The 13,507-nt window shown below is 40.0% G+C and overlaps 1 protein-coding gene across 3 annotated transcripts in view; it reads left to right on the top strand.

Moving 5' to 3' along the window:
* Positions 1-13,507, top strand: part of calcrl2 (calcitonin receptor-like 2) — a 65,446-nt gene that overhangs the window by 25,382 nt on the left and 26,557 nt on the right. For all 3 annotated transcript variants that reach the window (XM_031566787.2, XM_012820761.3, XM_031566788.2), the window contains exons 3-4: positions 11,931-12,081; positions 12,295-12,402. In XM_031566787.2, coding sequence (XP_031422647.1) covers positions 11,931-12,081; positions 12,295-12,402 — 259 coding nt within the window. The remainder of the gene's footprint in view (positions 1-11,930; positions 12,082-12,294; positions 12,403-13,507) is intronic.

Raw genomic sequence — 13,507 nt, 5'->3', positions numbered from 1 at the left:
GAGCATAGATAGAGGTACCAGGTAACTTGCAGCACTTCTTAATTTGCTGCCATATTTTCAAACAATTAATAATTATTCGATTTTTCACTTTTGTGTTGGGCAGCCCAGGTGTTGAAAAAAGAAGAGCTGGGAGTGAACTGTCTTTGATGTCTTTCTTTTCAATGGCTACCCATGCAGGGGTGCTTGTTGAAATCTCCAGGTTGTAGCCATCACCCCAGAAGGCAAGAGCTCTAAGATTTGCCGCCCAGTAGTAATGCTGAAAGCATGGCAGCCCAAATCCACCTTTCTCTCTGGGTTTTTGTAAATGAGTTTTTGATATTCTATGAGCTTTAAAACCCCAAATAAAAGGCATGATTATTGAGTCTAGTAACTTAAAGAATGACTTTGTGAGGAAAATAGGAAGGTTCTGAAAGAGGTATAGGAATCTTGCCAGTGAAACCATCTTGATAGCATTTATACGACTGATAGGTGAAAATTCACCTCAGTTACCTCAGGACATATGATAGGTGAAAATTCACCCTAGTTACCTCAGGACTCCGGAGCTGCATATACGCACATTTATTAGACAAACAACAATTGCAATCGGGCTCACTCCCAGCACAAGGCTGAAAGTGAAGCAATGATAAATACATCGCACAAGGTTTATATAGACAGAAGTTGAGCGTTCAGCAGGGAAAACCACGTGGTGGATGTCTGATGTCCGAGGCAAGGATGGAAGTTTTGCAAGGTCGGAAGAAGCACAGTTTGAACCTTCTTATCACTTCTGGTCTAAACATGCTCTTGTACAAATGCAGACTAAGTGGCACCTAATATTCTTAGTTACACACACGCAGAAACACAGAAAAGCCATGTTCCTGCTTACATAAGTACATTATTCATATAAGGTAATTAATAATACAAGGCACTTGATTATTATATTCTTAAGTCATTAACAGTGTTTGGAAATTATCTCCATCAGTCCCTCCTTTTATCCGTTTCAATGGATAATTCAAAATCAGTCAATCAAAATCACAAATCATCTTTCTTAATTCGTCAATTATCAATTTCAATGGATAACCTCAAAATCATCACTCTGAGCTTAATCACATGGATTTTCGGAACAGAGATCATTACTGAGCATCACTCCATATCATCATAAGTCAATAATTTAAAATGTCATCATATTTCTCATCACACATTTGTATACTTTGCATTTGTAGGCCAACATAGTGGGTGTCGACTGTGTGTGTGTCATTAGCTCGCCTAGGCTTCAGATAACATTCAAACAAGGTTTCTTTGTGTCCTTGAAGGCCGTGTTCCCCATCAGGCATTCTGTTTGACAACTTTTTGCATCTTTTGTAGGATCAGATCTAAGTCTTTCCCATCTCGGGTGTTATCAGGGACATATGTGCAACATTGGTCAGTACCAAGCATGACACAAATGCCTCCATTCATGGCAGTGAGCATTTCAAGCACAGCTGTGTTTTGCCGCGTTAACCTGGAATTGGCGTGTAGTTCTTTTCTGATCTTTTGTAGTCCGCCTGTGGTCAGGTTTTGGAACTTCATCTCAGCGTAGTAAAGGAAGTTAATCCAATCTGTGTGTGCTCCGATGACGCACCAGGGGCAGAGGGTAGATGCCAGGCCATTGGCTGCTGGGTTCAAGGCTTTGTAGTGGTCTGGAATGCCTCAGGGTAATCCCAGGCCATCGGACCAGATCCCGCTGTCATCCCCTGCTTCTCTCCTCCCTCGTACGGAATGCATTGGGACGTTCCTCAGGTACTGGTGAGTCTTGGACCTGGGGGTAATCTGAAAAGGTTGTACCAACATTGTTCTAGCACAAGGCCCAGACCAACCCACAGGCAGTGTAGCTCTTAATTCACCATCCCCACATATCAGCTATGGCTATATCCTGTACTTCAAGAAGTCTGCCGTTCAAACACATCCCCGCTATTCTACATTCAGTGGAAGTATTTAACTGTATTTCTCTCCCATTATCTATCACATTTAATTTTTACATTGTGTCCAGTGTCCTAGGTGTGGATCGTTCTTTTCCCCAGGTTTTAAATAGCATTCAAACAGAGCATCTTTTCTAATAATGTGTGGAGGTGGGGCAACATTGTCTGGCATGTAGGGTCAGTTAAAATGTGAACAGTCATGCTGTATAGCTGTATCATTAAACGCCCTATTTCCCATCATCAGCAAACATTCTGCAGAACACATTGGCTGTTGTATGTAGTTACATTGGGCAGGAAGATATGAACATTCTTTTCTACGACACGAGGTGTCCGCTAGATGGCACATCTCACACGTGCACTTGATAGCTAAGAGTAAGTTGACATGTTTCTTCCAGGCTTCAGTTTCTCTAAATTCTTTGTCGCAGTGATCTATGTCATAAGGTACAGGGTTGCCAGGAGTGGTTTGGTCGGCACCTGGGCCCTGCACAGACTAAACAGTCTTGTGGTACTTGCGTTCTGACGGTCTGATTTACCCATTTCCATCACGGATGATCTTTAGCCAGGCCCCATCGTGGATATTCGTCCAGGGCCGTGTTTGCTGTGTCATAAGTATGTTACTAGAACAACAATGTAAAATCCTACAGTCGTTGCTAAGAGTCCCCCGCATCCTTTGGTCCATTTTTGGTAACCTCCCATGACTTTGCAGAGGAAGAGACCTCTTACTCCACAATTTCCACTAGGTTCTAATCCCCAGGACAGTACTGTATCTTCTGCCAGCGGTTGAGACGAATAGAATCTAAACATCTAAACCCCTTTGTAGGCTGGTCTTCTGTCACAGTGGGCACACCCTGGAAACAGCAAAGAAAGATGATCTTTATTCCTCTGCCTCAGCCGTGTGCAGGCTTACCCGTTTGCCGTTGTCCACTGGCTCAGCTATTTTGACTGCGGTAGGTGTTGACAGTAGCACTTGTTATGGTCTGTCCCACTTGGGCGAATGGCAGTGTTTTCTTTTGAGGCTGTTGATTAGGACACAATCTCCTGGTCCAACCTTGAATTCAGCCTCACAGTGTTCCTGTGTAGGGGAGAGAAGTCTGAGAGCATTTAGTTTCGACATCATCTTTGCCATATACTCTGCAAATGTATATTCAATCTCTTTGTCTGTTTCAGCAAATGTTTGAGAGTTTAGGCAGTGTAGATTCTTCCATACATCATTTCAAACAGTGATAACAACATGCATGCTTAATTTCACTAATTTCACTCTTGGATTCTCAATTAACTTTTAATAGTTTGGTTCATTCTTTTCTACCAGTCCGCTGACTGGGGGTTGTATGAACAGTGATTGTCTATGGCTAGACAATATTTCTTTCTTTCGTTGGGATTTAACTCAATAAAATCAATAATGAATGATTAAACATCTTTCTCATGAAATATAAATAAGAAGTATAAATATATGCTTACTATCCCCACTTATTGAGGCATGTTTTCACCATGGCTCAATATTACAGCATATCTTTTAGTATTGTGAGATCTAATTCTTCAATTGTGTACGTGTCAGATGGTTGTTGTAGTGCAACCTGGTTTGTGGCCTTGTCTGCTTTTTGGTTTCCCAATGAAACCGGGTCTTTTGCATGTGTGTGTGCGCAATCAGGGAAATCAGTTCCGCTGCTTGTGCAGAATAGTTTGGAAGTAGTGGCTATGCGTTCAAGGTTTATTTGCTTGAACCATCAACAAACAATAGTTAAATCAGCTTCTGGAAAAGGCATATCTTGTAGGTCAGCTCTGGCTGCCATAGTTTTATCTGTTCTCTGCTGTAAGTAAAAGTGTAACTGGGTTAAATGTCACGCAGCGCTCAATATTGATATGAGGCTGAGTGAGCAAAAAAAATAAAAAGTAAGCATGTGGAACTTTCAGTGTAAGTGTCTGTTTAGTACAATAGGAGCAGAGGCCTGCAGCCACTACTACTGCTTGTAAACATTCAGACATTGCTTGGGCTACTGGATCTAGCCGTGTTGAATAGTATGCCACTGGTATCAACTTTAAGTCCCCACTTATCCATTAACACAGATGTTATATAACCTTTTTTTTTTTTTTAAAACAGTCTACAGTTTGTACGAATGGCTTTGTCATGTCCTGGATGTGCTAAGACATACTTTATTTCTTTGTCTGTGGCGCTTTTTAAAGATAGCTTTATTTAGTGGGCCATAGCTGCAAATTTTGTGGCCTTGTTTCTGCTAAAAATCTTAACAACACCAGGGTATGTTGTTTACAGGTCTTCTTATCTGGAGGAACAGCATATTCTTTTGAGCCAGCACTCAACCCCCACCCAGTCTGTGTTAGTCCAATGCATCAGTCTAGGTTAATGTAGTTAGTGTGACAGGCTTCAATTTCTCTTTAAATCTTTTTGGGGCTAAACAGTGTATATTCTATACATAGTAATAACATTTTGACACCATTGTTTAATTTATTCTAAAACCCATGTATTGTTGGAACAATTCTAATGCCCAACCCATCACATCTCTTCCTAATAAGTTTGTAGGGCATGTTTTTGAAACATAATCTGTATTTTTTAATATCTCTCTCTTGTTTTCAGACTCTTTTAGATGTCTCTTTCTTCTTACAACCTTACTGTTCTGGGCATCTAATTAGAGTAATCAGAGTCACACAAAACAACAAACAAAAAAATCATTGGCTTTCTTGCCACCATTAACGTAAGCTTTGCTCTGTTTGACGCAACCAATAATGTAAAAACATTTTCAAATCAGTGTTACAAGTTTCTTCTTCTTGACATTTTAAACCACCTCTTATTGCCATTATCATGTACGTCTTTTGATTTTGACGCACTTTTTCCCATTTTTAAGTTATTTTATGTATTTCTCTTAATACCTCTAACTGATCTTGAAACCTTTTAAATTACCTTTATCTTATTCTTCACACTAGGGTTAGTTATGTTTCTATTTTCAGACTCTTTTAGACTTGCTTTTAGATGTCTCTTTCTTCTTACTTTCTATTTTAACATTTCACTTTCCTCACTTTCTTTTTCTTCTTCTTCTTAACTTCCCACTGACCTTCTTATTTTTACTTTTCATTTTACCTTCTCATTATTTGTTCTTGAGATCGCAATGCTGAGTCAACCCGAGCCCGACCAGAGGGCCCCCGTCTCACTCGTTTGGTGAGGAGGTTGAGGCCAGGGAATTTCCCTGGGGTGATCAGTCCCCTACTGGTTCCGGGTCAAGGCATCTCAGTAATGCGAAATCTTTAATTACATAAATTATGACTACATTATCTGTGTTTTACCCATTGTAAAAAGTTCGTCTCAACCCCACAGAAAAATAACACACAGGAGTATCTCTGACTCTCTCTTTTTTAGTATCTTTTAAGGAGACTCGTCTCCCTCAGGAATATATCAATTCGTAACGGACTATAACCCTCTTGTAAAGCCCTTTTTAACAATGCACCCAGAGGCCTACCAGGGGGCCCCACAGGAAAACAGAAATTGAGAAGTTGGTTCCCTTCAAACAAGGCGAACAGGAAAATATAGAGAAATATCCGGAGAAAATAGGCCTAGAGAGTTTTCAATTTCAGATACATCGCTATCCTTTTTTTTATGGCAACAGGTCTCTTTCTTTACATATAGCCTTTTATCGTTCCAAAAACGAACGGTACCCTTCCTTCTTTCCGTTCCTCCTACTCTTATGGTTGACAGGAAGGTGATGGGAAGGTGAACAGTGCTTATATAACCTTAGCGCGCGCTAACCCTTTTTTTTTTCTACGGCAACAGGTCTCATTTCTTTACATATAGCCTTTTATCTTTCCAAAAACGAACGGTACCCTTCCTTCTTTCCGTTCCTCCTACTCTTATGGTTGACAGGAAGGTGATGGGAAGGTGAACAGTGCTTATATAACCTTAGCGCTCCAAAACATGAAAACTTACAGACAGGAGTCTCTCTAACTCTAGCAATTCGTTCAACACACGAGGCATACAGGAAATAGTTCTCATGTGAACCTTTGTTCCCCTTTACACCCCGCAGCAAACATGCAAACAAGTTAGTCTCACTCCCACTTGAAGACAAGTGTATACAAAACCAAAACAAACAAGAACCATATACTGGCGTTCATTTTCAACAACCAAACAATATACTCACAAACAGCTCGGAGTCCAACCCCTATAGTCTAATTCAATTCCTTCACTCTCGGCCCTCCTCGCTGGCAGGCCCTGGCCTCCTTCCAATTGAAGTTGGAGGTCTTTTAGATGGTTCAGGTCCTGATGATTAGCCCAGCGTGGAGAGTCGATGAGGTTGTTGGAATCCCGGACACGAGCCCCCAAATATGATAGGTGAAAATTCACCCTAGTTACCTCAGGACTCCGGAGCTGCATATAAGTACATTTATTAGACAAACAACAATTGCAATCGGGCTCACTCCCAGCACAAGGCTGAAAATGAAGCAATGATAAACACATCACACAAGGTTTATATAGACAGAAGTTGAGCGTTCAGCAGGGAAAACCACGTGGTGGATTTCTGATGTCCGAGGCAAGGATGGAAGTTTTGCAAGGTCGGAAGAAGCACAGTTCGAACCTTCTTATCACTTCTGGTCTAAACATGCTCTTGTACAAATGCAGACTAAGTGGCACCTAATATTCTTAGTTACACACACGCAGAAACACAGAAAAGCCATGTTCCTGCTTACATAAGTACATGATTCATATAAGGTAATTAATAATACTTGATTATTATATTCTTAAGTCATTAACAGTGTTTGGAAATTATCTCCATCAACGACCCACCATAGAGAGCGGGAGCGTGTGCCACTTGCCAATATCTCCTTTTAGTTTTTCCACCTTTTCATGGAAATTCAGTTTAAATATTAATTTAGGATCCTTTGGAAGGGTAACTCCTAGGTACTTCAGCTTGTCTGTAACTTTAGATGGGAGTTTATGCAGAAATTCTGCTTCATGGTTATCCCCAAGAGGCATAAATTCACTTTTTTGCCAATTAATTGTGTATCCAGAAACTTCTCCAAATGACTTTATGAGGTCTAACAGAATGGGAATAGACTGTTGAGGCTGTGACATGAAGATTGCAACATCATCTGCATATAAGGATAGATGGTGGTCCACATCTCCCAGGTGAATGGGTTCAAGAGAGCTGTGCTGCCTGATACTAATAGCAAGGGGTTCAATACCAATCGCAAAGAGGAGCGGGCTAAGGGGGCAGCCCTGGCGCGTCCCACGATGTAATGGAAATGGAGTTGACCTTTCTTGATTTGTTAGAATGGAAGAGGAAGGGTGGGCGTATAAAATTTGAATCCATGAGACAAAACGGTCACCAAATCCAAATTCCTCCAATACCCTCCACATATATGCCCACTCTATCTGATCAAACGCTTTCTCTGCATCTAAGCAGAGGACTGCCACCTTCTGATCCTTTCTGTAGTCATGGTACATTATGTTCATTAATCTTCTAACATTAAAAAAGGAGAACCTAGCAGGAATGAAACCAGTTTGGTCTGCATGAATAATTGAGGCGATGTGTTTGTTTAACCTATTTGCCATCAATTTTGTGAAAATGTTCATATCAGAGTTCAGCAATGCAATTGGACGATAGGATGATGTTTCAGTCTCATCTCTCCCTTCTTTTAGAATAAGTGAGATGTTGGCTTCATACAAGGAGTTTGGAAATGTTTGGGTTTCAAATGAGTGGTTAAACATCCTGTGCAAGAGTGGAGTCAGCTGTTCAGGGAATTTCTTATATAGCTCTATTCCAAAACCATCGGGCCCAGCACTTTTACCATTGGGAAAGGATTTTATAGCATCCAGAAGCTCTTGAGCAGTAATGTCAGCGTTAAGCGCCTCACACGCCTCGTCATTTAACTTGGGGAGGTTCAGGTTCTCCAGCCACGCAGCGGTGTCCCCTTTAGCTTTGGATGTATATAATTCTTGATAATATTCCCTGAAGCGCTTGTTTATATTGCTGGGGTCAGTGATAATGTCACCAGATTTTTATTTGATTTTATGTATAGCTCTGCTAGCCTGCAAACCTCTCAGCTGTCGGGCTAGTAGCTTCTGGGGCTTGTCTCCAAGTTCAAATTGTTTTTGTTTCAGTTTAAACAGTTGGTCCTGCACCTGGGCAGATAGTTTATCGTTATATTCATACCTCAGTTTAAGAATATTCTGTAGGGTGACAGAATTGGCAGAAGATTTATAGGCAGTTTCTAGTTGCGTAAGATTTTTTTCAATTTCTAGAAGGCGCTTCTTCTTTTCTTTTCTCCTTGAGTTTTCAAAAGAAATAATATGTCCTCTAATCACAGCCTTAAAAGCTTCCCATAAGGTGGAGTCTGTAACCTCTAGATTATCATTCGTTTCCAAACAAATCTGAGATCCTAGCAGAAATGAACTCAGAGAACGAGGAGTCGGAGAAAAGTGAAGGGCGTAAACGCCAACTAAAGTGCTGTTTCTGAGAGTGGTCAGAAATTAGGATATTATGATATGAGGTGGAGATAACATTTGAAATCAAGTTTGAGTCAAGCAAAAAATAATCGATTCTAGAGAAAGACTTGTGTCTTTGTGAGAAAAAAGAATAATCCCTATGTGTGGGGTGCTGAAGCCTCCATATATCAACTAGATGCGTGGATAACATTAGATTATTCAAGGTTGTGGAGGCAGCAGAAGGCACCAGGTTTGTTTGGGCTGATCTATCCATAAAATCGTCAAGCACACAATTGAAGTCACCACTGATGATCACATGAGTATCTGAGAGACTGGGCAGTAAATTGAAGACTTTACGGAAAAAATCTGGGTCATCAGAATTGGGACCATATACATTTACAAGTGTGACATGGTGTGAATAAATGTGGCCCGTCACTACAATATATCTGCCATTTGGGTCACACATGGTGGAAACATGTCTAAATGGGATAGTTTTGCTTATCAAAATGGCCACTCCACGAGCTTTACTGGAGAATGTAGACTGGAAAATTTGATTGACCCAGCTGCATCTAAGCAACTTTGCTCTAGTGGGCTTAATATGAGTTTCCTGTAGAAATATAATGTCTGCAGCTAAGGACTTCAAATGAGAGAATACTTTTGCCCTTTTAATTGCGTGCCCCAGCCCACGGACATTCCAACTAGTAAGAGTAATGCCACCACCTCTTAAAGAAACATTAGGATGCATATCTAAGTACAGTGATGTAAACATATGACGCCCTTGAAACACACAAATAACCGCATAAGGGAGAAAAACACAAAAAACACACACTTAAGAACTTACCCCCCCTCCCCCCGTCCCACTTTCCCAAACAAAGTGAGAACACGTTCCCTACAAATAGGCACAGAGGCTGCCGGACCATAGGAAAAGATAGTTTAGCTAAGCTAACAAAAGAGCCCTGTGCTCTCTCCAAAATTATTAACATCATTTAAACAACGGTCATGAGAATGTCCCGACCTGCGTGATTCCAGGGGAAGAAAAAAAAAAAAGAGTCACATATGGAAAATATAGCCATCCAAAGCGCATATAATGTTCAGGACAGAGACCCTGCAAACAGCTCGGCTTCTTCTAATGAGGGAAATACCTGCTCCGAATTTCCAAGGGTAACCCTCAGCCGGGCTGGGTAGATGAAACCAACCCTCGCACCAGCCTCCTTGAGCCTTTTACGAACCTCATCAAAAGCTTGTCGCTGTTTTATCACCTCCACTGGCAAATCGGGGAAGAAATGGATCGCCGCTCCGTTGTACGTCAGGGGGAACTGTTGGCGAGAAAGCTGTAGTATCTTCTCCTTGATTTGGAAGTGATGAATCCTGGCTATCATTGCGCGCGGTCTTGCATCCTCTACCGCAGACTGCTTCCCTAGAGGGTGTGCTCGATCCACAACAACCTGGCCAGAGAAATTGCCAGCACCCAGCATTTCAGGGATAAACTTCTCCAGAAACTCAACAGGGCGTTTTTTTCTCGATCCTTTCAGGTAGGCCAACAATTTTAATATTCTGATGCCTAGAGCGAGCTTCCAGGTCAATCACTTTTGAGCGGAGTGCATGGTTTTCCGTCTGCATTTTCATACAGGCTTGTTCAACTTGTGAGAGGCGGAGGTCGTAGCTGGAATTAGCTTCCTCAATTTCAGTCATACGGTTTCCAAGACTCACCAAAGACGCTTGAGTGGATGCCAGGGTTGCCTCTAATGTGTCAAATCGATCAGTCATCGTTTTGTTCATGCTCTCTATTGCCAGAAGAATGCTGCTCGACTCTGCATCGGTGTCCTTGCTAGCCTCATAGTCTGTCATGACTGGTGCTAGTGCTAGCCCTAGCTCCAGCGAGGGCTGAGTTTTAGTCTTGATTGGGCTTTTATCCTGCGGTTTTCCACGATCATTCTTCGATTTTCGCATCTTCCAGGTTTTAGTAGTTGATTGAATCAACAACAGGAGAGGAGCTCAAGAAAAACACGTCTACTCCATCTGGTGTTCACTAGCGCCCCCGGAAGTTTGTTTTGAATTTGGATTCATTAATGATGGTTAGCAAGCACGTGCAGTGCAATCCTTGCTAGCCAACATTCAGCTTGCTAACTAACTAGCTAGTGTTGGCTAGCTTGCATTGCTAGCTAACTACCAATACATTTTCACATTAGGCTGTGACATTACTTCTATACTAGTTGACATGACCAGTGTAGTCTTGATCAATTTTGTAACATTCATTCTTATATCTACTTTTAGCTATTTTGTGATTTTTAATTTTTTTTCATGCATTGATATTATCAATAAGGCATAATCTCTATAAACATTTACAATGTAGACTTGACTGGCACATCTTTTAAATCAAGTAAGTAGTCAGGTGTCCTAGGGGGTTGTGTGAGTGTGTGTGAGGGGAGGGGGGCGCGGATGGGGGCGGAAAGCTACAGGGGCCTATAGATCATCACTTAATATGGTACCTGGAAAATCAGGAGGTAGCATGGAATTTTTTTTCAAGGCAAGCGTGGGAACCCTGGTTACATTATGTATGCTGTTTTTTAGCCAAAATGAACTCATCAAGCTAATAGGCTAGCAAATTGTTGTGAAAGAGCTGAAAATAAGTGACAAAGGTTAATGTAGGATTGATTAGACATAACGGTAAATGGGCTAGCATCTCCCAACAATGGGACATTGCTAACGTTAGATGGCTTTCATTTGTATTTTTCTACTGAGAAAAAAAAATTGAATCTCAGCGCTAAGCTTTTGCCTAAAGCTGTTATGCAGGCCGTTTTAAGTAGGACTACTTTGTGTATCATTGTCAAAACCCCTAAAACAGCTTTAATTCATTACGGAATGTAGTCTGTAATCACCAAAATCCATCAATTCACAAAAAATAACAATTAACAAGCAAAATGTAACAAACTAATAGTGCTGTTGGTGTTTGCAATGCAAGTAAGTATTTAAAGCAGCCGTAGATAAAAAGTTTTCATTGACTAAAATAAGACTAAAATGCCCACACCTTTAGTCAACTAAATCTTGACAAAAAAAACAGGATATGGTTGATTAAATATGATATAAACTAACATTTATATTACTACTAAAAGACATTTAACACTAAAGGACATTTGACACAAGACTTAGACTAAAAAATAGCTGTTGAAATTAACACTAACATAAACAAAAGGCCAAACAAACTTATAAATAATAATAAAAAAATAAACTAAACTAATTACTAATAATAAATAATAAATGAATAACACTAATAAAATGATAAAGCAGCGGCATGGATGTAAATAAACTACCAAAAAGTATAGAAAAACTACAGACTGCCCTGTGTTTGAGAGCACTTACACTTACAGAGGGTGAAGGTCAGGGGAAATAGAACTATATGCAAAAGCTATTATCAGAACGTACTCACTCTGTTTATGAAATACATGTCAATCTTTGTGAAGTACATTCATTGAAAAACTCAAAATATTTTTTTAATGTATGCATTCTCCAAATTTTAGAATGAAACTTGTGTGAAGCATGTGTGAACTTGAAGTGCTTCTGCCTTACAGATGCACAGTCCTGTGGAGATACTGGCGAGGATATCAGACCCTGAACACAACATTACAATGTCAAATATGTCTTTGACCCGCAAACAGATCTTGGCAGAACAGTTTGAGTGCTTCCTTAAGCTCCTTCATGGCCCATCACATTTGGATAACGGTGAGACACTCAAATGAAAAAGAGATCATGCAGACTACAGAGTCAACATACACAAGCCACTTTGTTTGACATCAGTGTATGTATATTTAATCCTTCAATCCATGTGTTTGCAATAATGATTAAATAAATGACATCCTTCCCTTGTACTAATGCATTTTTCTTCACATCAAAGTAATATATTGACATTCCTCTCTCCAACTGGGATCCATTTAGATGCGTATTGCAACGGCACATGGGATGGATGGATGTGCTGGGCAGACACCCCCCCAGGAACGGCATCACAGCACTGCCCTTCTTACTTCAAAGACTTTGACCCTCACGGTGAGCTCACAAATCAGGTTTGCTGAACAGGAATGGATAAATACTACCACTACTACTACTACTACTACTACTACTACTAATAATAATATTAAGTACTACTAATAGTATAAAGTAATAATAATAATTGTATTTGTTTTATGTTTGATTAGATTCCATGAAAACAGAGCACGAGAAAGATTTCAAAATATTTCTTCAGAGATGAATTACAAAACATTCTGATCTAAAAACAGAATAAGGGGCTGATGTCACTGTTGTTGGGCAACACCTCAAGTTTTCTTTTATTTGCTATTAGCAAATAATTATGCTATTAGTAGATCAAATATGAACACTTTAAATGCAAGAACAGCCTAAACCCATCATTACACTTCATCATGGATCATGAATCATGGACAAACTGAACATGACATTTTTCAACATCCTGAATGATTAAACTAACAAATTGATTACTTCTGTTGTGATAAATCGACAGAGATGGTAGTGTTTTTGCTCAAATTCATGCTTTAATAAGCCCCTCCCATTCCCACAACACACCAAGCAATCTGTTCTAAGCAACTGGCGTCTTCCTTCGGCTTTTTCCTGTCAACTACTTCAACCTGTATACACTGAACATACTCTGTTCAAATGTAACTGTGGACTGTATGTGACTGTATGTGGTGAAAACATTCTGAAAGCGGGTGAATTTCTTTGTTGAACTTTCTAGGTTGAAATTTTACTGCTTGAAAAAAAATATTTGTTGATAGGTTAGGTTTCAAAATTCACAAATAAATGTCACATGATTCACAAATGTATTTCCTGATTCTCATATAAATGTCACGTGATTCACAAATGTATTTCATGATTCACATATATATGTCCCGCAATCCACAGATGTAAACACTGTTACATGTATTTCCAGACTAATGAATGAAATGTGCATTTACAAACCACTCTCCATTTGTGAACATCTCTGCATTTATTTGTGGATTTTTTTTTACTTTCCTGACACGGCTTGATTTACAAATGCATTTTTTTTTTCAAAAGGACATTCTCTGCAGCCTATCACATGAATATAAATGTGAGGGTATGACTGAATGTAAACACATTGCGTTACATCTGTGCAGTGTCC

This window comes from Clupea harengus, chromosome 4 (assembly GCF_900700415.2).
Source record: "Clupea harengus chromosome 4, Ch_v2.0.2, whole genome shotgun sequence".
Taxonomy (NCBI): Eukaryota; Metazoa; Chordata; class Actinopteri; order Clupeiformes; family Clupeidae; genus Clupea; species Clupea harengus.
The sequence above is the reverse complement of the archived record's forward strand: the minus strand, read 5'-3'. Positions and strand labels throughout refer to the sequence as shown.